Source organism: Mchenga conophoros, linkage group LG5 (assembly GCF_057382185.1).
Source record: "Mchenga conophoros isolate Kocher_MC1m ecotype Shallow Benthic linkage group LG5, M_conophoros_male_GT1.1, whole genome shotgun sequence".
Lineage (NCBI taxonomy): Eukaryota > Metazoa > Chordata > Actinopteri > Cichliformes > Cichlidae > Mchenga > Mchenga conophoros.
The window spans coordinates 37,045,952-37,073,594 of NC_140530.1; the positions used below are offsets into that span (position 1 = coordinate 37,045,952).

The 27,643-nt window shown below is 39.8% G+C and overlaps 1 protein-coding gene across 2 annotated transcripts; it reads right to left on the minus strand.

Annotated features, from left to right (window-relative positions):
* Positions 1-9,161: 9,161 nt before the first annotated feature.
* On the minus strand, positions 9,162-27,323 carry LOC146575059 (deoxyribonuclease-1-like). Of its 2 annotated transcripts, none has more exons than XM_085275257.1 (10): positions 27,020-27,323; positions 20,850-20,942; positions 20,666-20,760; positions 20,481-20,567; positions 20,252-20,364; positions 15,646-15,758; positions 14,548-14,702; positions 13,925-14,021; positions 13,749-13,833; positions 9,162-9,866 (listed from the first exon to the last, which is right to left on the minus strand). In XM_085275257.1, the coding sequence occupies exons 2-10, from the start codon at positions 20,928-20,930 to the stop codon at positions 9,793-9,795; spliced, it is 900 nt and encodes a 299-aa protein (XP_085131383.1). In that variant the 5' UTR covers positions 20,931-20,942; positions 27,020-27,323; the 3' UTR covers positions 9,162-9,792. The 2 variants fall into 2 exon arrangements, with proteins under 2 accessions (XP_085131383.1, XP_085131382.1); XM_085275256.1 differs by lacking the exon at positions 27,020-27,323 and adding an exon at positions 22,275-22,401.
* Between the last annotated feature and the right edge of the window lie 320 nt (positions 27,324-27,643).

Genomic DNA, 27,643 nt, shown 5'->3' on the forward strand with positions numbered 1-27,643 from the left:
AGAATGAAGCTCCACATCATTATTCCCTTGTTTTACACCCAGAAATGTGTTCAATAAGATCCATCACTACAGGGTTCAGTTAAACACAGCTAGCAAATAATATGTTGCGAGAACTTTCCCATTACCTGTTTAAAATAATAATACTGAATAGTCTTTACTCACTCAAGAGTTGATCTACGTTGACTAATTTCCTCAGTGCAGTTTTTATTTTGTTACTGAAACGTAAGTCAACTAAACAACAGTAAAAATCCTTTGTTAATATATTTCTTATTCCAATATATATATTAGGGCTGCCACGATTAGTCGACTATCAAAATCGTCGACGGCTAATTTAATAGTCGACGCATCGTTTGAAGCTTTGTAAGATCCTGAAAGACGCACGCATAAGTAGGTTTTAAGAGTGTAATAACGGACTGAAACAGAAGATGGCAGCAATACATCTACGAGGATGCCAGCTTCCGTTAAACCCCGAAGTAGAAGAAGCAACCTCCGGTATCGTTGCTATGTTCAAATTCAGGGGCCGCATCCTTCGGAGGCTGCATTTGTAGTCCGATTACTTTACAGCGATGCGACGAAGGCTGTCCAAATTCAAGGACTCCTCCAAATGCGTCCTCCTTTTCCCCAGATTTGAAGGATAGGTCTGGTGTAAAACCTTTGTGGCCCAACCTATCCCAGCCAATTCCTGTTTCCAACAATGGCGGCAGCTACTTTTACTTTTTTTAATATTACACTTAATACTCTTTCTGGGTCACAAAATAAAATTTTAACATATTTTCAGGTGAGAAAGTATCTGTGTAAACTTCAAATATTTGCTCGTTTTATCAAGATATTACATACTTGCAAAACTGCTTTGACGTTTTCTGAGACGTCTGTTATCCACTAGCTCGATAGCTAGCTGGGAGCTCGAGGGTCACTAGAGCCGCCGAGAACGGCACAACTCCAGGCATATCATTTTCAGATCACCGCGGTCTTTCGCTACTCAGGTTAAACGTAAAATATAAGTCACTTAGATAATCTAAGTCACTTAGATAAGTCACTTACATATTATATATTATATATTATATATTATATAAAGTTATTAGATTAGATATAGATAAAATAAAACTTTATTAATCCCTCGGGAGGGTTCCTCCTTTGTTTTCACACAGCTGAATAAACGTCAAACAAAAAACTGATTAAACAGAAATGTGAGATGGTCGAGATAATACACCAGTGTCCTGTTATACTTTAGATAGCAAGAAGCAGACGGCTGAGTTTATTAAACTCCACTGAGACAGCGATGACGCAAATCTGAAGGCTAGACTGTCCAATTTCACAGCCGTTTACTTCTGGCCTACCGGACCTTCTGAGGACCCGGCCCACGTAGACCGCGAAGGCCGGGTCCTCAGGAGGATGCAGCCCATGAATTTGGACACGACCAGTGTTGCCAACATAGCAACTTTGTCGCTATATTTAGCGAGTTTTCAGACCTACTTAGGGATTTTTTTTCTAAAAAGCGACTAGCGACAAATCTGGCGACTTTTTCTGGTGTTATTGGAGACTTATTTATGACGACAGTCAGTTCTTCTTTTACTCTTATGCTGTTTTGTGGATCACAAGGTTTGAAAATATTTATAAACACACACACACACACACACACACACACACACACACACACACACACACACACACACACACAAAGTAACTCCACCAGAGTTATTTTATTGAATAAATCTTTAAAGGTTTCGTTTTTTTCAGCTGCAGTGCCAGTGATGCTCTAAGAGTAAAGGATAAATATAAAAACTCAAGTCTACGTGTAAACCTGATGTAAATATGCACTTTGTTTTAATATTGTATATTACGCTAATGTTTAAAAAGCAATAAAACTGCTGTAACATTTTCCCAGCTAACAGAAAAAAATCAAATAAAATAAAGTTTAGTGTAATCATTTCTTGCTAATAATCGGGAAAACGCAGAAATATTAGACTCTACTGGAAAACCGACGGACGCTCATGTTTGCACAAAAACCTCTGACAGATCTTCCAGGAATAGCGACACTATTTTTCGGAGAACTGACAGGAGAGTGGGTGGTGATTTCATACCTGCTGATCTCTAAGCGCCATACTCACCCAGATAAGAAGTGAATCATCTTCGTAGAAAACAAAACCTCGAAATTACCAGAATGAAACAAAATCCTACTTTCTAGTAAAGGCCTCAGATGCAGGTGTGCCACAAGTAAATCACAGTGCTTGTGGCATTAACAGTGTTAATCCATTAGTGCACAGTGCACTAATGGATTAACACTGTATCTGAGTGAAGAAGTTATAACGTGCATGCATTAGTTGTAGGGCTGAACATCCTCAAATCATATCCTCCAGAGACCCCGCCTGTTCATTATGTCCTCTGCAAATCACATAAAGTTACTCTGACAGATACTATTTACCTCAGTTCTCAGGAGGATACAAAAGTGTGTGCAGAACAATAACATTTAGCGAACCGTTTAATTTATTGTTTTCGTGTTAGTGGAGAAGTGTGACTACCGACCGCACAGCAGACTATGTGTCGTGTTAAAAACCATTTCTCTGGTCCCCTCCCCAATCAGACCAGGAGTGACATGTTCAGCCAGATGTTCTCCTTAAATTGCTGGCTGTCTGAGTGGTGTCCCAGAAACGATGTGGGCTTCATAGATAATTGGCAAACCTTCTGGAGGAAACCTGGTCTTGTTAGGAGAGACGGCATCCATCCCACTTTAGATGGAGCAGCTCTCATTTCTAGAAATATGGACAAATTTATTAAACCCCCCAAAATATGACTATCCAGAGTTGGGACCAGGAAGCAGAGTTGCAGTCTTACACGCCTCTCTGCATCTTCTCTCCTCCTGCTACCCCCCCTCAAAAACCCATCTCCATAGAGACTGTGTCAGCTCCCAAACAGACAAAAAACAACCAAAAACCAGCAACAAACAACTTAAACATAAACAATTACAAAGAAAGAACAATACAGTATCCACATCTGAACCAAAGAGTAAAACGTGTGAAATGTGGATTATTAAACATTAGGTCTCTCTCCTCCAAGTCTCTGTTAGTACATGACTTAATAATTGATCAACAAATCGATTTACTGTGCCTTACAGAAACCTGGTTGCAGCAGGATGATTATGTTAGTTTGAATGAATCAACACCCCCGAGTCATTCTAACTACCAGAAACCTCGAAGCACAGGCCGAGGGGGCAGTGTGGCAGCAATTTTTCACACCAGCCTATTAATTAATGAAAGACCAAGACAGACTTTTAATTCACTTGAAAGCCTGAAAGCTTAGCCTCAGAAACCAGTCTTACTTGTTATCATCTATCGTCCACCTGGGCCTTACACAGAGTTTCTGTCTGATTTCTCAGACTTTTTATCTGATTTAGTTCTGAGCTCAGATAAAATAATTATTGTGGGTGATTTTAACATCCATGTAGATGCTAAAAATGACAGCCTCAACATGGCCTTTAATCTGTTATTAGACTCAATTGGTTTCTCTCAAAATGTAAAAGAACCCACCCACCACTTTAATCACACTCTAGATCTTGTTTTAACATATGGCATCGAACCTGAACATTTAACAGTGTTTCCTGAAAACCCTCTCCTGTCTGATCATTTCCTGATAACATTTACATTTACAATAACTGATTACACAGCAGTGGAGAGATTATCACAGTAGATGTCTTTCTGAAAGCGCTGTAACTAAGTTTAAGAATATAATCCACCCACTGTTATCATCTTCAATGCCCTGTACCAACATAGAGCAGAGCAGCTACCTGAACGCTACTCCAACAGAGGTCGACCATCTTGTTAATAATTTTACCTCCTCACTACGTACGACTCTGGATACTGTAGCTCCAATGAAAACTAAGGTCTCTAATCAGAAGTACCTGACTCCGTGGTATAATTCTCTTTGAACACAAGAACACAAGAAAGTTGTATTTTCACTGCTGTTTTATTTAAAGTGGGTGTTCAGTAGGGTGTACATATTGTGCAGCACACTCCTGTTAAAAGTGAGTTCTTTTGTCCCACCCTGGCCAAGTGCTACTCATAACATGAAGCAACTTGTGAATTAGGTTCTTTTTATTGAACATATTTTCTGTGAGTGAATGATATCCAAAAAAATTACCTTGAGCTAATGGCCAGAAAGGTTCTGAAACTAAGTAATACTACTCAACAAACCGTGAATATTAAAAGCATAAAGCTTTCTTATTGAAGACCAAGCCAAATCATTAAAATAGAGTTAATAAAATTAAACTACTGACTTAAAATGCAAAATCAGAAGTTAAATGGCCTGTATTTGTATAGCGTTTTACTAGTCCCGAAGGACCCCAAAGCGCTTTACATATCCAGTCATCCACACACAGGTGATGGCAGCTACATTGTAGCCACAGCCACCCTGGGGCGCACTGACAGAGGCAAGGCTGCCAAACACTGGTGCCACCGGGCCCTCTGACCACCACCAGTAGGCAACGGGTGAAGTGTCTTGCCCACACAACAACCGAGACTGTCTAAGCCAGGGCTCGAACCGGCAACCTTCCGATTACAAGGCGAACTCCCAACTCTTGAGCCACGATCGTTAAGTTAAAAGGTTCCTTGAGACATGAAAACAAAATACAACCAACATACAAACACTAAGCTACAAAGAGAGTAAAGAGACTGGAAAACAATGTTTGCGTGTGAGACCAAATTTTTTTCATGTATAAAAATCAAAGCTTCACACACACTACCTTCCTCAACATCGTCGTCAAGAATCATTTTGGCAAACACTGTGACGTTACACTGTTTCCTTCCTGTCATATTTTCAAGGGAAGACTGTGCAGCAACAATGGCAACAAAGTGACTCATGACACTTGATTTCTTCCTGGCTTCTGTTTGGCCACAGCAATATGTGGTACTCATATAAAATGTTGTGATATGGATAGGTAGTGTGAGTATTGTAATTTCACAAAACATATAATCATATGGAAGCATATTTCTGTCAATACAGTTAACGCTTAAATTTAAAAAACAAAAAACAAACAAAAGCAAACACTAAAATAGAACCAAATCAAACATGCTGATCTACCTGCTGTGGTGACCCGTCAGAATAATCCCTCACAAAATATGTGGGTATTCTTAAACTTCAGTAGAAACTCAATTATTCAAGTACAGTCGATTTACAAATAAAGGACTAGTCATAAGTGGCACTCATACTGTCATGGTCCTGGGTCGGTGACCCAGTGCTTTAAGTTTATTATTATCATTTTCTAGTTTATTATTATGATGATTATTATTGTTTGAGTTCTCTTCGTCACTGTCTGTATATGGTGTCACCCCGTCTGTTTGTGAATCTGTCTGTTCAGTTCAGCTTCTTGTCTGGTTCCCTTTGTTTTATTGTGAAGGTCTGTGTCTTATGTGAGTGTGATCAGATTACGTTTCCCCTGTCTCGTCAGCTGTGATTTCTCCCAGGTGTGTTCCCCTCCTGTCTCTCATCCCCTGATTACCGGTGTGTGTATTTAAGCCCTGTGTGTTCTCCTGCCTGTTGTCAGATTGTCTGTGTTACGCCGAGGTTCACGGTGTCCTGGTCGGCGGCTGCGGCTCATCCCTTTTTGTATCATCCCAGGTTTGTTGTTTAGTTTTCCCAGTTCAGGTTTCTTTAGTTTATTGTTCCCTGTTGCCTGGGCCCTATTTCAGGAAGCCGGTTTAGTGCAAACTCTGAGTAAGTATACCCTGAGTTAACGAAAACTCCGGGTTTTCGGTTTCACAAAGCGAGTTTAGATTAATCCTGAGTGAGTTACTATGACGACACACTCCGTGAAGCTAACCTGCCCCCTAGCAGGTTTACTTCAACTAACCCTGACTTTCTCCGCCTCTTTGTCGGAAACCTGACTGTAGGAAGTGTCAGACATGGCGTGCCCCTTCCTTGAAGAGCCAGTAGATGTTGAAGCCCAAATTCTCCGCAGAGCTCTCCGCCGGGAGAGAGTGATTAGAGCGCGTTCGGACATTTTATCATTTCCTGATGATTTTCTGTGTGAACGTTACCGTTTTTCAGCACAATCTATAATTTATTTGAATAACATCCTCAGGCCTAATATTGCTCATGTGACACATCGTGGACATCCTCAGTTCTGTACATATTATTTGTATTGCACTTCGGTTTTTTGCAAACGGGAGCTTTCTGTATAATATTGGTGACGCTGAGCACGTTTCCAAGGCTACCGTCTGTCGGGCAGTCAGGAATGTTACAGTTGCACTGAAACGTCTCCTGTACTCGTTTTTTGGTGTTCCCCGGTCATAGACCCACAAGATTTATCAAAGAGGGATGCCACAAAATTGCAGGTATCAGGATGAACGAAACTTGATTCATGATGTGGTGATACTTGAACTACTACTTAAATTTTACATTTATTCTCACGGTTCCCAGGCGTGATTGGCTGTATAGATGGCACTCACATTCCAATCATTGCTCCTTCAGTAAATGAAGGAGACTATGTGAACAGGAAGTCTTTCCACAGCATTAATGTACAGGTACATAGTTCCCTGTAGCATTTCAAACTAACAAATCATTTCATTATAGTAATGGATGCTAATTTGTGTTCTCTGCACTGTGAAGATCATATGTGATGCTGCCAACATTATCACAAATGTGGAAGCCAACTGCTCAGCCTCTGTGAGTGGTGGTGGTGGAGGACCCCCACCTGTTTTTCGGGCCTCCGCTTTTTTTCTGTTGGCTATAACGGGTCACATTTGAGCATACAGAGTAAGCAAATACGTACTTGTAATGTGCTCAGATAATTTCAATAAGTGCTTACAGAGGGGAAATTAATGTAGCCTCTAACTGCAATTGATTGACATCGGACAAACAGACCAAGCACTATGGCTCATAATACAATTACACCTCACCTCTTTGGACTATATTTTTATATTTCATTTTTACTTGCTGCCAGGAACGTTTGGGGCCTGTTGGGTTGCACCTGCGCTCAAATCACATCACAAAATAAAATGTATAACATAAAAAATAAAATCAAATATAATAAAATAACGTGTTAAATGGGTGTAAATCCCTAGATCAATGTTTATATTAACACTCACGCATTGACTCTGTCGGCTATGTTTTGCCATGCATGCTCCCTTTCTTTTGCAGCTGTGGCTGTGTTACTTTTTTCCCGCGGAATTTGCATGTTATCGGCATATGCTGCCATCAGAATTTCGGCCTCAAGCGCTGTGAAATACATTGACCGCGCCTTCTTTCCCTCCGTCTCCAGGGTGACTCGCTTAATCTGTGCTCCACTAATCAGGGCTTTATGCATCCTCGTGCGCGCGCTTAACTTGGGGTTAAAGCAACTCCGCGTTGACTGAACTAATTGTTATCAGCCTTTCTGAAACCGAATATTCCGAGTTGGACAGTTCGGGGTTACTCAACCCTGAGTATCGTTTTTCACTCTGAGTTTTCTAAACCGGCTTCCTGAAATAGGGCCCATTCTTCGTACCTCGCTTACTACATCCAAGATCAAATCATCGCGCTAACTCTGAGCTCGCTATTCCGGTTCCCCGAACACACCTGTTGTTGACGATTAGTATAGCTGGATGAAGTAATGTGAGATCACTGGGTGGCCCAACAGGGGCTACGCATCGATAGTAGAAACATTGATCGGCAACCCTTTGATTGGTCGGCGAAAATGTCGAAGGAGCGCGCTCGGTAATTTTTCGGCAGCAGAGCAAGAACTCTTGAGTGAGGGATTTTAGGAGTTTCAGAGTTTAATTAAAACGCAAGGGAACACTGCAAAGGCTGCAAAAGCAAGGAGAGAGGGCTGGCAGAAAGTTGCTGACAAATTAAACTCTTAAGTAATTTAATAATAACAATAATAATGGATTGGATTTATATAGCGCTTTTCAAGGCACCCAAAGCGTTTTACAATGCCACTATTCAGTCACTCTCACATTCACACACTGGTGGAGGCAAGCTACGGTTGTAGCCACAGCTGCCCTGGGGCAGACTGACAGAAGCCAGGCTGCCATATTGCGCCATCGGCCCCTCTGGCCAACACCAGTAGGTGGTAGGGTAGATTTATCATATCACACCATATTATCCAATATTATATTACATTATGTTATATTATATCCCCTTTCACATTAGAGCCACAACAGGACCCACTAGAACATGGGAACAAGTAAAAGTGAAATATAAGAATATTCTACAGAATGGTAATATTTATCACTCTTATTGCTTTTCGTCTCTTGGAAAGAGACCCTGAAATAATCTGTTTGTTCATAACAGCAACCAAGAAAAGGGCAGAGCAAAAAAAGACAGGTGGTGGTCCTGCACCCCCTCGTCAACAAGTTGGTTAAGTAAATAATACCCTCACGGGAAAATCGATATCTCTCTATGAGCACACTGTCGCGCTGAGCTAAAGGATCCTGTCTGTCCCGCAATATACGCTGAATTCTGAGGACTCTCCTTATCAATCTTGCACCTTCCGCAATGGGTGGCTCGCGTATACGGACAGGACATGGCTGCGACAGGCTTCCCAAAGCCACCTTCGCTTTTATAGCCGTGGTCTCTCATCTTGATTACACAAAGTAATTTGCAATTACTACTCTGAAATATGAATTACATCTGTAATAATCACATACATGTAATAGAATGTTAATAGTACATTTCCCTTTTTTAGGAAATGACCTGTATGTATCTGTGTGACATCAATAAAAGGATAAAGTGCTGCATTATCTTTAGTTACATTGATAATATTTATTTATGGTAAGACAGTGGTAAAATATCGCTGTTGCTTTCGTATACATGAAGCGGACATACCTGAGTGGCCGCGATCTAATCCTGTTTACATAAAGTAAACCTGCTCCCGAGCAGGTTTACGCTTACGGCTCTGTTGCTATGACAGCAAGTCCCGGATGGGCTTCGAAGAACCGAACGATCCAGGATCACGCGAAATCAGTCAACAGTCAAATCCGGCTAACTTACTTAGCGAGGTACGAAGAAGGGGCCCCAGTTTTGCCACTTACCCTGTTTGTAAATAAACTTCACTAGCATTTCATCCACTGCTTGCATCTTGGGTCCTTCTTCCTCCAACTCCGTGACACATACATCTGTTTTCTCGAGTACCCCAGCCTGCCCATGGTTATTGTAAAAAATAAATAAATAAAAACAGCAAGAATTGGTTTAATATAAACAGTCATTTAATTGCATCAAATATGAAAAAACCGTCCATTATTATTCAACTGGTGGAACAAAATATGCTTCAATCTGTCCATTCCTGGTTATTTAGGCAAATTCTCAATTTAACAGCTGAAATGAATCTGCAAATATTTTCCCAAACAAAACATTTATTCACTTATCAGCATGCTCTTCAACAATTTATGGTCATTTCCATTATTAAAAATGTTAATACATTTTATTTCCTACTAATGCCCTTAGCTCAGAAGTAAAATATTTATACATACGTTCCCACTCTAAATAGCAAAATAGCCCAAGGTAGACCCTGTGGGGTATGCTATCTATACAGTGACCAAGAGAAACCAAAATAAGTTCATGTTTACCATGGAAGGTGTCTGGAAAACATATAAAACAACATTTCTTACATAGTCTAACCTAATTTCCATGTAGTACTAATATCTTTACACTCATTTGTCTTTTCCACAGTAAATTCAGTAAAGCAGACAGAGTTATTTTTTTATCACGTTGAACCACCTGATGTGGTTTTCTGTTAAATCCGAAGAAAAACTGAGTTTAAAAATTAACTGGAGTAACCCAAATTTTAAAAATTAATAGCAAGATTGTTAAAGTTTAACACTAAACAGCCCGACGTCCTCTCTTGGTTGGCATGTTGGATGCTTGTCCTTGCTTTCTTTTTTGCTCCTGTTGTCCTGTTGTTAATATTAGAAAGAGGAAATACATTGGGTAAAATAAGTACTGCACATGTCAACAATTTTCTAAGTTAATATATTTCTAAACGTGCTGTTGTCATGAAATTCTCACCAGATGTCAGTAACAACCCATTAAAGTTATGTGTAATAAAGAGAAATGACAAACGAAAAGGTATTGAACACATGAACAAAGGAACAGGCAAAAAGACGCTTTTAGTTTTCTTACTGTCCTTCTTCCCTGCTGTTTTTCTTTCCCTCCCCTTTTCTTGAACTTGTCTACGTCTTTCCCTTTTCTATCACCTAGCCCTGTCTGTTCCAATTGTAATAACTGAAAAGTAAAAAAATAACTAAATAATAAAGCTCAATCAAGTGGACCAGTATGGCAAAGCCACAATGATCCACTTGTTTTGCATTTTAATTGGCCTTCAGACAATAATTTTGATTACTGCAGCGCCAAACGGGACAGGAATGAGAAAAAAAAGCCATTTAGTGCAAATTAAAATCAGCTGGTTTAGTCTCAACTGACGGCTTATAGAACCATGTTTCATTACTAAGGTGTCACACAGGAAACATCTCATGAAGGATGAAGCCAATGAGCAAATTCTACACCTTTGCAGCCTTGTTGTTGCAAAACATACTGATAACACTGGTTACCGAAGAATTTCTAAACCACTGAAGGTTCCAGTTCAGGATTTGAAGACTGGGGCCCTATTTCAGGAAGCCGGTTTAGAAAACTCAGAGTGAAAAACGATACTCAGGGTTGAGTAACCCCGAACTGTCCAACTCGGAATATTCGAAAGAAAGGCTGATAACAATTAGTTCAGTCAACGCGGAGTTGCTTTAACCCCAAGTTAAGCGCGCGCACGAGGATGCATAAAGCCCTGATTAGTGGAGCACAGATTAAGCGAGTCACCATGGAGACGGAGGGAAAGAAGGCGCGGTCAATGTATTTCACAGCGCTTGAGGCCGAAATTCTGATGGCAGCATATGCCGATAACATGCAAATTCCGCGGGAAAAAAGTAACACAGCCACAGCTGCAAAAGAAAGGGAGCATGCATGGCAAAACATAGCCGACAGAGTCAATGCGTGAGTGTTAATTTAAACATTGATCTAGGGATTTACACCCATTTAACACGTTATTTTATTATATTTGATTTTATTTTTTATGTTATACATTTTATTTTGTGATGTGATTTGAGCGCAGGTGCAACCCAACAGGCCCCAAACGTTCCTGGCAGCAAGTAAAAATGAAATATAAAAATATAGTCCAAAGAGGTGAGGTGTAATTGTATTATGAGCCATAGTGCTTGGTCTGTTTGTCCGATGTCAATCAATTGCAGTTAGAGGCTACATTAATTTCCCCTCTGTAAGCACTTATTGAAATTATCTGAGCACATTACAAGTACGTATTTGCTTACTCTGTATGCTCAAATGTGACCCGTTATAGCCAACAGAAAAAAAGCGGAGGCCCGAAAAACAGGTGGGGGTCCTCCACCACCACCACTCACAGAGGCTGAGCAGTTGGCTTCCACATTTGTGATAATGTTGGCAGCATCACATATGATCTTCACAGTGCAGAGAACACAAATTAGCATCCATTACTATAATGAAATAATTTGTTAGTTTGAAATGCTACAGGGAACTATGTACCTGCACATTAATGCTGTGGAAAGACTTCCTGTTCACATCCTTCATTTACTGAAGGAGCAATGATTGGAATGTGAGTGCCATCTATACAGCCAATCACGCCTGGGAACCGTGAGAATAAATGTAAAATTTAAGTAGTAGTTCAAGTATCACCACATCATGAATTAAGTTTCGTTCATCCTGCTACCTGCAATTTTGTGGCATCCCTCTTTGATAAATCTTGTGGGTCTATGACCGGGGAACACCACAAACGAGTACAGGAGACGTTTCAGTGCAACTGTAACATTCCTGACTGCCCGACAGACGGTAGCCTTGGAAACGTGCTCAGCGTCACCAATATTATACAGAAAGCTCCCGTTTGCAAAAAACCGAAGTGCAATACAAATAATATGTACAGAACTGAGGATGTCCGCGATGTGTCACATGAGCAATATTAGGCCTGAGGATGTTATTCAAATAAATTATAGATTGTGCTGAAAAACGGTAACGTTCACACAGAAAATCATCAGGAAATGATAAAATGTCCGAACGCGCTCTAATCACTCTCTCCCGGCGGAGAGCTCTGCGGAGAATTTGGGCTTCAACATCTACTGGCTCTTCAAGGAAGGGGCACGCCATGTCTGACACTTCCTACAGTCAGGTTTCCGACAAAGAGGCGGAGAAAGTCAGGGTTAGTTGAAGTAAACCTGCTAGGGGGCAGGTTAGCTTCACGGAGTGTGTCGTCATAGTAACTCACTCAGGATTAATCTAAACTCGCTTTGTGAAACCGAAAACCCAGAGTTTTCATTAACTCAGCGTATACTTACTCAGAGTTTGCACTAAACCGGCTTCCTGAAACAGGGCCTGGGTGTATGAAAGAATGGGACAAAATCACACCTGCACCCAATGCATGTGACAAGTTTCTCCGTGCTGTAGGCATCTTGATGCCGTCATCACCAACAAAGGGTTTTGTTCAAAGTATGAAATAAAATTCAGTGAGCATGTTGAAAACATTTTCCTGTGTCATTATTAGACATAAATTATGGACATGTATACTTTGATTTCATTGAATGTGTGCATTGGATGGGCTGTTACTGACATCTGGTGAGAATTTTATGTCAATAGCACCTTTAGAAATATATTTCCTTAATTCAGTTTTATTTATACAGGGTCAAACCACAACAGCAGTCACTTCAAGGTGCTTTATATTGCAAGGTAGACCCTGTAGGGTACATGCAGAGAAAAACCCAACAATCATAGGACCCCTTATGAGCAAGCAGTTTGGCGACAGTGGGAAGGAAAAACTCCCTTTTAACAGGAAGAAACCTCAGACAGAACCAGGCTCAGGGAGGGGCGGGGCCATCTGCTGCGAGCGGTTGGGGTAGTTTGAAAATCATAAAAAGTGTTCAATAGAGTGATGTTAAAGCTGACTCAATGCCGATCCCAGCCCAATAGCCAGTCCCTGATCTGCCACAGGTAACAAAAGCAGTGATGAGTAGTCAGGATGTAGCTTCCACTTCTCCTGGTTCATGTTTCTACAGTAGACTCACGTTGCAATTGTTTTAAAGTGTCTTTGGTCTGGTTTTCATCTTTGCTTTGTGTTGCAGGCCTTGTGTTCATACCTAAAAACCAAATACCAGCACTGTATGTGTGTCCTCATTAGGATAGGGATTTATGCTGGTTCGTGGGATTGTAGCCTCGGGTTTATCCTGTTACATTGAGCTTACCACTTCTCAAATATCACTGTGTGTCTCCTATATGATATATTTAACTGACATTTTTTATTGTAACAACCAACGATTTATAAAGGAAAATAATGACTATTAACAAGGTTGCCAAACTTTTGCATCCCACTGTATGTGGTATTTATGAGACATTTTTTTTAAGGTAATTTTATAGAGAAAAAGAAATGTAATGTGTAGTATAAGTACTTAGTTTCTCCTGGAAGTAATGGTAGTAATGTACTGCATTACTTTTAATAAGAGTGTTCTGTGTAATATGTGTAATATGTTACTCTTTTGAGTTATGACCTCAATGCTGATCATAGCATTGAGGTCAGCATGTAACCTTTGACCACACAGCGTGTAATTAATTTGCACAAATATATTCATTTAGAGACGGTGGTGACCCTTAAAGCGGAGCCAATGAGAACTCAATGATATCGATAATGGCATCAGAATCACTAAATTCTTATCAATCTCCATTCCTGCTGTCAAATATAAATACAGTAAGAGTCAGAGATGAAAAATAATAACCTTTTTTCTTAGATTGTCCTTCCCCAGACGCATCTTTGGTCTTCAGCTCCACCTCCACAGGGTAATGGTCACTGATGCCCAGGGCCTTAAAGAGTTGAATGACAACACTCATGGTGTCCTTTAAAATACTAAAACCTGTCAAATCATTTCTATCTTTGAGCTTAGAAAAAACTCACCTCCTCATCGGTCAGGTCAAACTCCTGCTGGAAGTTGAAGGACTTGGCCGAGTTGGGTACGATGGCGTTCAGCATGGTCTGTCCATACACAACAATTCTGTTTGACAAAGAGGAGACGCATTTCTTTTAAACAGTTAAGAACTTCATTTCTGTCTGTCTACTTTATAGCGTGAAGCGCCAATAGTTTTATTTCTCCATTTTCTGTCTCAAATTGAAAGTCACTGATGCCAATATTATTTCTTATGTGAGAGGCACTCTGAGAAAAAAATCTTTAAAACATTAAGAGTCTGGGACTACATGCCTCCACTACAGCTATACTGATTTATTTCCTGAATTCCTGCACTTTTTTTCACACAAATTTAATGTACACACAGGTAGATTTAATCAGAATTCGTGAGTCATCCAGCCTCATGTGCACGTTCCCAATACAGACAAAACAGACAAACTCTAACAAACAAATAACAACTAACTCTTATTTCCTTTTGGTCATTATGCACAATTTTTCAAAACACCAGAAGCAAAGAAATAGAAATTAGAAATATCCCAAAAGGTCGTGCCATTATATAGTGATTATATAAAAAGTTTTTTAAACTCGGGCATAGAAAGTGCTATATGTGTGTCACCTGTCGTAGGTGTTATCATTTTTGTTGCTAGCTGTGGTGTCGACATTGTCATCAATGAGCCAGTTGTAGGAAGAAGAGCAGATGCGAATCTTTTCCTTCTTCTTCTTGGAGAGATATCGTCCATCAGCATTAAAGTCCCCCAAAAGCATTATATTCTGCCAAAAAATGCCAAAAGAGAGCAGAACTCACTTAGTACAATGACAGATGTTTGTTACAGCCAGTATGTGACACTCTAATGTCTAATGGTATTAATGTATTCTTTAAATAACAGCACAAAGATTTATATGGTAGGATATATTCGTTATTATGCGATCCCGTGAAGAGCTGTCATTTATTGAGCATCACTTCATTGTAGGATACAAAGATTTATGCACTTGTGTTTTTAAAGTTTTCATTTCATTTGTTAATGAGCAAAGCAGCTTGAAGACTTCCTTCCTTATCGGTCTGTCTAAAGGATGACAAAATCAAGTAGTTAAAAATATATTATAATCTGAGTCACTATATGGATTAACAAGGTGAGATATTCAGGATCTGCTTTAAAACAAAGGTCAGATAAAGTTATTTATTAAGATTCTGAATGAAGGGAGTTTGATCTGTGTCCTGTTTTGGAGCTTAGTTCACAGTTTGTTGTTTATTCGCTGCTTGGTTAGGTTTAGAAACTAAAAGTAATTGTTTAGTTTTAGAAAGATATTGTAGTATTTCAGCTTGAAGATTTCTGCTGTAAGAGAAAATATTCAGCTATATTCTACAAATATTCTAAAAGGCAACAAATCCCAGGTAATTTCATGGTCATACGTGTCACACACCAGGCTGCATAGTCAAGAACTTAACCTTGCTATAAGGTATGTAGTCAGTATAATCACTAGCAACACCTGACCAGGTGCAGTGTTGCTTATTTGAAATAAGCCAAACCCTCTCTTTATTGCAGAAACAAACTGTGACACAAGCAGGCTGGGGGAAAGGCAGGGTGGAGTGGGTCATCATGCATTTTTTTTTTAATTTACTATAACGCCCCTTGAAACAACTGTTGTGTTGAATTGGCTCTATACAAATACAACTGAATTGGTCTGAATTTTTTAATCAAAACATAAAACTTACATCAGTTTTCCATTTCTTCCTGATGTCTTCAACTACATCATGCAGCTCGTCCAGCTCCTTCAGAGAGTCCTCTGGCTTTGTGTGGACTGGGATCAGGACCAGATCGTCCATAACTGAAATACAGTTTTTTATATTTAGATGAGAAGGTGGAGTGCTACACTATCAGGCATCACTGTCAGGCTCAGGTAACAGGCTCCCTCTGTTTGACTACACTGCCAAGGTTGTTAGTGTGAAAAATATGAAGTAAGAATCTAAAGGACAGAAATGGCTAATACAGGGTATAACCTGTGTTTATTGGGCACTAAATAAAGTTATAGTTTTTACACAGCTGAATAAACATCAAGCAGACAGCTGATTATCAGAAGTGTGAGATGTTCGAGAATATACTCCGGTGTCCCGTTATATTTTAGATAGCAAGGAGTTTATTAAACTTCACCGAAACAATCTGCAGATTTCATTAAACTTTAATAAACTATCATCTTGTCTTTATTTTTAGTTAGCACATACCTGAAACACTTCAAGCTGTAAGCTAATGATAGTTATATAAGAGCAGATGCTGCTGGTGCAATAAGCTGTACGTTTTACGTCCAATGGATGATGATCTGATTAGTCGACTAATCGCAAAAATAATCGGTGACTAGTCGACTATCAAAATAATCGTTTGTGGCAGCCCTAGTGGCAGGTAATTTTAAATGCAGCGCTTCTATCTGCTCAACACATCAGCACGTACACAAACTGTTTGTGTGCACTGTGTCGCTAGTTAAAGATCCAGCAGCTCTGTTTCAAAGGGAGAGAAAAGAAAGAGAGCTAACTTCACTCAGAGATGGAGAAAGGTAAGAAAGACAAGACAGGAGAGGAAGAAGAGAGCTTAGATTTAAAGGTAATGATGTTCAGTGGTGCTTGATAAACTGCAAATTTAAAGCTTGCGTGTAATAATAATGGATTGGATTTATATAGCGCTTTTCAAGGCACCCAAAGCACTTTACAACGCCACTATTCATTCACTCACTGGTGGAGGCAGCTACGGTTGTAGCCACAGCTGCCCTGGGGCAGACTGACAGAAGCGAGGCTGCCATATCGCGCCATCGGCCCCTCTGGCCAACACCAGTAGGCAAGTAGGGTAAAGTGTCTTGCCCAAGGACACAACGACCAGGACAGAGAGCCTGGGGATGGAACCGGCGACCTTCCGGTTACAGATACGCTTCCCAACCCCCTGAGCCACGGTCGCCCCATGTAATATCATTTTAATCAAATATTGGATTAGTGTATTTTGATACTGGGAAACATCCAGCAAAACAAACTAAGCTATACTAATATTGTGTTATTCAAATGTTACATGAAAATATTAGGTAGTGCTTTGATTCCAAGAAATGTTGTGGTTTGTGATCGCATGCCACCTGTTTTGATGTGTGGCTCCTCCCATTGGTGTGTGTGTTTTTGGCTGTATCCCAATTCAGGGTCTGCAGCCTTAAAGGCCGCATTTTAAGGCCGATTACGTCACATCAACGCGACGAAGGCTGTCCCAATTCAAAGGCTGCTCAAAATGCAGCCTCAAATGTGTCCTTCATTTCCCTGAATTTTAAGGATGGGTCGGCGTATCCTTCATGGCCCAACATATCCCAGACTTCCTAGTGCGGCGGTGGGTGTGGATAATTTTGCCAAAAAAAACGGCGGAAGCGGGGCAGCCAAGGAGTAAACTTTCAAATGTAAGTACTGAATATTATGTAACTTATTTATGTGCAAATGTTTAATAATGAAGAACATTAAAACATTACTGTTGGCCACATGTCGGCAAAGTTTTGTGACATTAGCGATGTTTCAATTCAATTCAATTTTATTCATATGGCGCCAAATCACAACAAAAGTCGCCTCAAGGCGCTTTATATTGTAGATACAGAGAAAAACCCAACAATCATATGACCCCCTATGAGCAAGTTCTACTTACTTGGTTTTAAAGCCTTTAAAATATACGCTGTTCAATAGTTCTTACAGAGAATGTGACGATTTTATGGATAATTAAATTACATAATACACAATGATTGTTGTGTAAAACATGATTACACAACAATCATGTTTTACAGTTCTGTGGTCTCAGCCTCAGATACTTACAAATCACACAAAGCTCGTGTAGAAACAAACAAATGAACAAAATGTTCTCTTTCATTTCTGTATGACATGTTTATTAAAATAATCAAATTACAGCGTTTGCATTTATGTTAGATTACTTTTAATTAACTGCTTTAGCCCACTTACAATGAAAATGTGAAAGAATCTTGTTCACGACCTGTGTAGTATGTTAACACCATTGGAAGTAAAAATAAAGTAAAAGTAAAATAGTTTTTTTTATAAAGCTCTGACTTGTATTATGAGTCTGTGGTCTGGGAGAGAGTCCTGTAACTCTCTGTCTGCAAAATACAGTAAATAATGACCAATGCTGGGCAATTATTTATATAGTTACTTAAAAGTTACTGAGTTTTGCAAACAACAAAGTTTTTTTCAGCTGTTTACCTAATAATGCAGCCAAGGCAGTTTTAAATAAACATTTCAAACTATTTACAGAACAATCAGCTGTTCTGCATCAAATCTGATGCCACACAGATTATTTGTGCCGCTCCAAAAAATAATTTCTGTCCACTATGAGATGAAGGAGAACAACAGCCTGATACCTGCAGGCCTGACAACAGCAGATGTATCACTGCTGTAACACCTGTGACATTCAGCAGTCGCCTCATTGTTCTGACACACACAACAAAACTACTGACTACACTCACACTAACTACACAAGACAACACACTAACTTTAGACTCCAAACACAAAACGTCGCGAATCTCTCACATCTCAAAACACCGCTGTCACTCCTAAAACTAAGGGACGATTGGTGAAAAGTAGCAATAGCTATAAACCTATGTGCGTTACATCAGCTTTATGTTTTGTACTTGGACTAAGTAAAACTGCACTCTCCCTTTTAACCCCCCCCCAATAAAACGTATAAAACGCTGATTTTACTGTTTCTTCCTGCAGTAAATATAAACAACGATAGTATTCAGGAAGAAAACCAAACATTGCAAAAAATTTTATCAGAACTCTGGTTTTACGTGGCCGATCAACACAATTTAAAAACTGGTATAAAGTCCACACTTTTCCCGTCAGTTGTTCCGTCTGTCCTGCTCACATCTCCAATGGTTGTACACGTTGTCATTCACTCCACATGAGCCACGCCGCTTTGCCAGCTAAAACACCGGCGTCGGCACACAAGGACGCTGTCATAGCCTGTCGACGTTGCTTAGCTGCATATATACGAATGTGAATCGCATCATGGAGCAGTCACCGGTCACTCACTGACTCACACTGCGAAACAACATGAATTTTAACTTATTTATTTACATTTTAGTTCCGGTTAGATTTTTTTGTGCACAACAATTGCGCACGCGTGCAGCTTAGATGGAACGTCGCCCCGAGGCCGGGTCGTAACAGCAGCTTTGTCCAGGATAATAAGGTTAGGTTGAGTTAATGTGGATTCACAGCAAAGCTCTGTGTTGGACTGGTGCACAGTGACTGTAGTGCTCGTGGTCAGATTTAGGTGAAACTTAAACTGATGATGTTTAGATCCATTCACTAAATTCTGACTTTATACCAGCTTTATACCCACCATCACCTCCGTCATCAAGAAAGCCCAGCAGAGGATGTACTTCCTGAGGCAGCTGAAGAAATTCAACCTGCCAACACGGACGATGATGCAATTCTACACTGCAATCATCGAGTCCATCCTCACCTCCTCCATCACCGTGTGGTACGCTGGAGCCACTATCAGGGACAAACAGAGACTGCAGCGTGTTGTGCGCTCTGCTGAGAAGGTGATTGGCTGCAGACTCCCATCTCTGCAGGACCTGTACACCTCCAGGACACTGGGGCGTGCAGCCCGGATCTCAGCTGACCCTTCTCACCCTGGACACAGTCTGTTTGACCTGCTCCCCTCAGGCAGGAGGCTCCGGTCCATTCGCACCAGAACCTCTCGCCACAAGAACAGTTTCTTCCCCTCTGCTGTTGGACACATGAACAATAACCACATGATTGTCCCCGCCACTAACACATGACCCTACGCTGTGTCACTGCATCATTTCATGTTTGGCACTGATCACCACCTGCACTCATGTATATATCTTTCTACGTAGCACTCATAATTCTTATTCTCATGTATATATCTCATGTATATCTCATGCACATATCTTTCTTTCTACATAGCACTTTAATTCTTATTGTCTGCACTGAAGCACCGCAGCAATTTCCTAATGTTGTAAACCTCAACATCTGGCAATAAACCCATTCTGATTCTGATAATAAACAGTGTAGTGTCAATGCAGGGGAAAGACATCAGCCATTATAGCTTGTCAAACTGTGTACATCTTATTGAATTCAGTTCTGTAAATCCACAAAGAGCAGCAGGTCAGCTGATCACAGCAAATACACTAAGAAAATTAGAAATGATTGTGAGCTGTGATTCTTTCCCCTTTGCTGAGCCAATACACAGATCTCAGGGTGTTTGGCACTTCCACTTGTTTTGTTTTGTAACTTAAAGCGTTACTCAAACACAGTAAAAAGCACAAACCTGTAGTTGGACAATCAAACCGCAGGATGAAGGGCTCTCTGGCAAAGGCATCTTCATCTCCAGCCTGATTATCTTCATACTGGTGTGAGTCCTTCAGCGTCACTTCATCTGGTCTGAGAGATAAACACAAATAGTCAGACATCAGTGTGTCTGGCCATGAATCTCACAAATTAAAGTCTGATTAATAACCACTGAGATGTTGTATTCGAGTGAACTTAGACTCACACACCTGTAGAAACAGACATACTGCTCCTTGTAGGTGTCTCGTCCCAGTTGTTTGCTGGCAGTTTTTTTGTAGGGGCGTTTTCTGTTAGTGCTGAGGAAAACAGAAGCAACTTAAACATGCAGTTTTCTACATAAAAATGTTGTAAATAAAATAATTAAATACACACACTATCACTGCAGGGAACTCACTCAGTTTTGTTGAGTTCTTGAAGTAACGTTTCCATGGCTTTGCCGCTCTTATCCACCACCTCCAGCAGGACAATCACACTGTACCGAGATATGATCTGGAGGAAACACATCATTTAAGTGTTACACATTTCGTCATTGATGTTGGATTTAAAGCTTTCTGTTGTAAAGGTAAAATTATTATCACCTTGGTGAGGTGTTTGACGACAGACTTGTCATGGACTTTCTTATGTCCCAGGTTCTTGCCATTAAAGGCTGCTATCTTCATTCTGACTTGATTCTGCAAGAGATCAACTCTGTTTTAGACGACCAACACACAGTGTGTGACGTGTTGTTCAAACGTCTGCTGAATCAAAACAGAGGAAGAAAATGGAGAAGCGTGGCAGAAAAAAGAAGAAACCAAAGCAAAGGGAAGAAAGAGAGACTAAAACTTAAACACTGAAAAAACTGTGGTTGGTTATTTTGCATCATGAATATACTAAAATAAGTCACTGATGACTTTCAAGCTACAACTTCCCAGGTGAAGGCCTCTACTTAACAGCACAGGAGCAACATTTGGAATTGAAAATGGAGAAGTTCCTGGCACTCCAGTTCCTCTAATGCGGTTTCTCATTACAGTAACATTTTTAAAAGTAATTAAATTCAGAGAGCAGGGATAATATATTTTTAGGTTTTACACTTGTTTTTGAAAAAGAAATTCTACTATCACACAGTATCGTGTCCAATGTAGCTAAAACATGAAAGCCTATTATTATTATATAATATGTGATGACTGTTAAACTGTATTCTCACTGCTATATCTAAAAAACTTCATCTGAACTACCGTTTTCAAACTACAACATTAACTAAAACATAAAATCACTTATTCCAAACTAGTCTGGGCCTTCAAAGCAGTGTGAGGAGGTCATGTGTGGTTGGGTCCTGCTCAGAATAAATGGATTCTAGTTGGTCTTTCTGTACATTATTTATTAGCTCATGGGTGCAACTATAATGTTGTTACTTTGATGTATTGCTTTTTTCACCTTACTAGTGTTACTGATCTCTCAAAGTGCTTTTAACTACAAGTCACACTCAAAGGCAAATGGAGAACATTCAAACCTCACACTGAAAGGCCCGGCTCGAGTTAGCTCAATGTAGCAAAAGTAAAAATATTGCTTATGCAGCGTGGAACATTTTAATGGTTTTGAATGACAGAAATAGTTTCGTATCAATAATGCATATGCAGTATTCTGAACTACTCTAAACACTTTCAGAAGTGCAGCTCATACTACTTTCAAATAATGGATATCTTATGAGTAAGATCAAATACTTAAAAGTTATTTAGTGCCTTTTATTTCACTTGAATAACAACTTTTTAACTGAGGGATTCCCTGAATGCACATTAATTAACTGGCAGGATGTAACATCTTCAGCTCTTTGTTCAGTCACAGACACTGTGGGTGTTCGAGCATTACAGCGGCACAAACAGCAGTACTCAGGTTTCATTTTGACTCCCCTTATAATGAAAGCAAAAACGCTGTTACTGATTTTAAAAGCGAGTAATTCTAACTAATGCAGATACGTATTCACTTTATAAAAGTAGTAAAACGAAAAATTTTAAAATAATACTCACGAGTGTGGCTAAAACAGCAGAATGAAAAATGAAAGAAGCAGCTAATCTGCCAGCAAACACACTGACACTGACTTCTGCAAAGACAAACTGTCTAAGCAGCAGGAAGTTCTCAACCACACACACACAAACACACACGCACACACATACATACAGCATATGGAAACCACACCACGCCCGTCTGTCTTTTATCAGCAGCTGTGTTTCCTGTGTTTGCATACAGCTGAGGGGTTTATAGTCTTTGTCCTGAGTCTCGTGACCGAGTGCTTATGTTTTTAATTATGTGAATTTTTTGTTTCAGTTAGATTTTGGTGATTTCTAGTTCTTTGGTATTGTTCTTTGTCTAACCTGTGTTAGAAGTTTCTTGTATTTCTGTTACAATGTTCTCCTGAGGGGCTTACTCTCTCTATTTTCAAAATGTTTTTGAACTTATCTAAATTGGTTGCAATTGCATTTTTTCTTAATCAACTTCCTGTCGGTACTGACTGCTCTTCTGCATTTGGGGGCAGTGACGAGTCCATTAACATTTAATGCACTATGCAAAACGAGACAGAATATAGCACTGCTGTTCTTGCGATCATCCTTTAAACCATTACTGGGGAACAAGTTACAGGGAGCCCTTCATCAGAGCCCCTAATCAACAGACTCCAACGTGAAGAAAAGCAAAATTTGTAGCTGCTCCATCCACCACTGTTTGTTTTACACAGAAAACAAAATCAGCAGTAATCAGACGTTGTATTAAAATATACAGATAAACTGTCAACTTAGTCTGATACCATGTTTAAGCCTGCTGAAGTTAATCAAATGCTGCCATCCCATTTCACATGGAGGCGATTGCAGCAAACTGGTGAATCTTAACATTTTTCAGATTAAAAGAAATAAAATAAAATACTGTGTTAATTCAATTATATTAATATTTCAAAGAAACACTTTTTTCACAAACCAATAGACATGTACATGGACCAGTAAACCTCAGAGGCAGAGTGAAGCTCAATTTTTATGCCTTAGTTTAGATTTAGTATATAATTTTATTTATTACTTTTTTGCCTTTGCCTATTGACTGTGTGAGATTATTTGTATGTTTATTTTATAAGGCTATGTTTATTTAATATTGCACGGTCTTCAGAGTGCCCAATGACAGGAAAGAAGAAAAGGAGAGCGACCGTCCTGCCTGACATCACTGACCGCACTTTAGACGCTCCGATTCTCCGACCAGAGTTCGTATCTAAGCCAGTGGCCATCTCTGTCTCTGTGCATCTCTCTGCAGCAGCAACAGGAGGCAGATCCTTCTCCGCCTTCTCTCACCTCACCTGCGTCCTTCTCAGTTCTTTTTTTTGAAAAGGCTTCTTACATGCATTATAGAAGTGTTTTAGGTAACTTAATCCCAACCAGATCCACCTGTTTTATAGCACAGCTGCTGGAGTCCCGCGCACTGTTGAATCCAGTTTGTTGGACCAATCAGCACAGCACTGATGTTAGGCAGGTGTGCACACTAGAGATCAACAGGCGTGAAATCACCGCCCACTCTCCTGTCAGTTCTTTGAAAAAACAAAACAAAACATCACTATTCCTGGAAGATCCCTCAGAGCTGTTTGTGCAGACAGCATTTAAAGTTCTCCAGTAGTTTTCCGTGAGGATTAGTAGGAAATTGTTAGCGGCCACTTTAGTTTGTTTTCTGTGAACTCTAAGCGACAGTTTTTTAAATATAGTATGATATAGTAGCTCTTTCACGGTCTTATAGATCAAAGCGTTTAAATTCAGTGTTGTGGGTAACTGTTGAAACCTCATTAATTTAACTGGAGCAGCTGTGTTGCATTCATTCTGTATTATGCGTGTAACATCTTTGTATTATTTCTATAATTATAGTTTACTCTTCCATCCTTACTCATCCAGTAACTGCTGGTACATCAGTCAGTGCGATTGGTCAGATGTTACCTGCATGTTAGGGTGATGCAGATAAAGGAAAAAATACCCTGGCTTTGTTGAACTGTGTACAGGGTCCTGGATTCATTTGACAGGTTTTAGCTTGACAATTCCTTTTTCGTGTTCAGACATGACCTCTGGAACTGCCGCTGTTCTTATGTAGCCTACTACTCGCTTACAAAAACTACACAACTATGCATCAGGTGTTTACTTTCCTCCATCCATTTTCTTATGCTTATCTGGGCCAGCAGCCTAAGAATGGAATTGGAATTGATTAGAATTGAATTACTTTATATTCTAAAATAGTGGATCATTGTCTTAACTTCACCAAATCACAAATTAAGTCATAATAAAATACTGGTAGTTATTATCCCACATTCTTACAAAAACATGCATATGAAAAACATCAATAGAACTATTGTATCTTATTATTTAGTATGCTGTATCATGTAGCTACATGTCCTTTACATAAACAAAATAACAATGATGAAAGAACACACGCTCGAGAGGCTCCAGACTAACAAATGTGGGTTGCATACCACATTATAACTGTTTTAAATGTTGCCATAATATCAGCCAAGAATCCTTGTAGAACGAGTTGGACAGTCAACATATTGTTGTAAGATCAGAAAGTATAAACAGTATGTTGAAGTCTCAAAAAAAAAAAAAATCCTGGGTGATCAGTTGATTGTGCCTGCACAGAATTGTATGTGTCCAATATATGAACTTACTGTAGGGACCTGAAGCATACACCACCATGACTGCAAGCTGTCTAAATCCACTGTCTGAAGATTTTTTGTACAGGTCTGCTCGTTGCTGACTTTCCTGTTTATATTTCATCTCTGACAGCTCAGATTAAATGCACACAGTTCCAAAGTCTGATTACAGTTTAGCCACATTTCAGTGAAGCAGATCACGTTGTTGCAACTATAATCCTGTTCGCATTTGATGTGTAGTATTGGCTCATTAATTTAACTCTTGAGAGCTCACATTTGATAGAGTGATTATTGGAAGCGGATGCCCTCTTCCTCATCTCCTTAGCCGGTGTCTGATACTTCATCGAGAGCCTTGCTTTTTTCCTTTTAGTTTCTTCTTGCATTATAATATCTTCCAGTGGAAGACAATGTTCACCTCCATCATTAATCCTGAGGGCAAGCATTCTCTCTTGAGTAAGTAAGCAATCATTTGTGTTGGAAACCAGTTTACTTGGTTTCCACGTGCCACACCATTATGGGTGTTTCCTCTCAGTACCCATATGAAGATGATTTTAAAAAAAAAAAAAAAAAAACCCTCCTGAGGCATTTATCATAACAAGAATCTTAAGAATTACATAAGAAGAATTTTTAAATTACTGGCTGTATAGCAGTGCAATTCAAACCTGCATAAAACACACACACACACACACACACACACACACACACACACACACACACACACAGAGTCAGTAGCAGACACCCCCAGTAATATTTAGGATCATTACTAGCAGATCTGCACTGGGACAAAAAAACAAAAATCATCAGCATTTTTGGTCCAGGCGGCCCACTGTGCTCATTCAAAGCAGCACACAGTGTAAATATTTGTACAGTTCCACAAAGCAGTGGTAAAGCTGAATAGTACAAGCAAAAAATTGAAATAGAATAAAAAAAAAACTGTCATATAATATTCAAATTCTACTTCGAAAACCTGGCTCGATTAGACAGAAAGAAACAGGACTGATGTCAATTAAATGTTTTATTCCCTGAAAAACAAAAGAAAAAATAGTTAAACTTAATTAACTAATAGTCACTTAATGCTTTATTCTCTCTAATTACACTTTCCGTCTTTTTCTTGCTCTGTTGGTGGAAGTATGTGTTGAATCGTGGGGAAACAAGTGTATCAGCATATCAGGCAAATGACAGATTACCAGTTCAGCCCTGTATGTAGGCAAGGCAAGGCAAATTTATTTGTATAGCACAATTCAACAACAAGGTGATTCAAAGTGCTTTACAGAGACATTAGAAACAAAAACAAATAAAAAGCATGATTTAAAATTGATTAAAACAAGCAAACAAACAAACTAACTAAACACACACATTTCACACCTGTTCGCGTGATCTGAACCCTTATCGTAAGGGGAGCTACCAGTCCTTCTGTGGACGAGCTACTTTCTATTTTAAATTCCCTGAATACTCTCTAGTATGTAGGCCAGAAAGTACAAATGGGTGCTGTGCTGCTTATTTAAAAATATAAAATTGTTACTCAGATGATAACGTTGCCTCTAAGAATTTCATATTAACCCCCTGGAAAACGCAAAGTATTTTCACGCTAGTGGAAAAACTTCAGACGCTCCTTCTGTCTGCACAAAGAGCTGGAGGGTTTTTCCAGGAATTGTGATGGGGTTTTTTCGGAGAACTGACAGAACAGTGGGCGGTGACTTCATGCCTGTTGATCTTTAATGTGCATAAGATACTGTGGGATGGACCGCGGCAAGAAATGAAACACTTTAGCCGAAAATTTCGAAGTTACCCGGATCCGACGAAATCCTGGTTCCTGGTAGAGGTCTCAGGCGCAGGTGTGCCACAGGATAAACTGGTTGGACTGTCACCGTGTCAAAGAGTAACAACAGACTAACGTCTACTCCAACAGTCCAGCAGATATAAAGTGTATGAATTATTTGTAGGGCTGACCATCCCTAAATATTTACCAAAGCAAGCAAGAGCAAAGAAATGCATTTTAAAGATATCAAATATTGAGCGCGTTTATTTCTATACAGCTGTTTGACCACCAGTTAGGCCAGTTATAAAACGATGTTCAAACCAAAAATGATGAGTTCAGAAGTTACATACCGGTCCGGCGTCTTCACAGAGGAGGCAGTCTCTACAACAGGCGGCTTATACAAAAGGAACAGCGTATCAAACGAGACATACCTGTAACAGCTATGCGCAAGGAGGAGAATGTTTTTGTTAGCCGAGAATGCGATTGGCTACCAATCAGGCAGTTAAAGGAAACGCCCAGGTTAAAAAAAAAAGAAAGACATGGACTGTCTGCCACACGGAAAAAACAGAGAACAGGTCGGCAGGTAAACTGTGACTGACGGGAGAGTTTCTGCATCCCAACAGGAAACTTCTGCTAAACAGCGGTGCGCACGGTGGAGCATTTAGCAGATAAATATCTACATATTTCCCCCAGGATCGGTAAAAACAAACAGAGCTGGAAGAGAATAAGTGTTCTTGGCTGTAGCTCAGGTCAGCTACTAACTGGAAGGTTCCTGGTTCGATCCCAGACTCCTCTGGTGTGCTTGCCAAATATCCTTGGGCAAGATACTAACCTCATGTTAGTCTCCGATGCATCCATCGGAGTTTGAATGATAGATAGCAAGCATTTAACAACTTGGAAACGGTGAATGAATTAGTTGTATGAAGCGCTTTGAGTGCTCATATAAGAGTAGAAAAGCGCCATATAAGAACAAG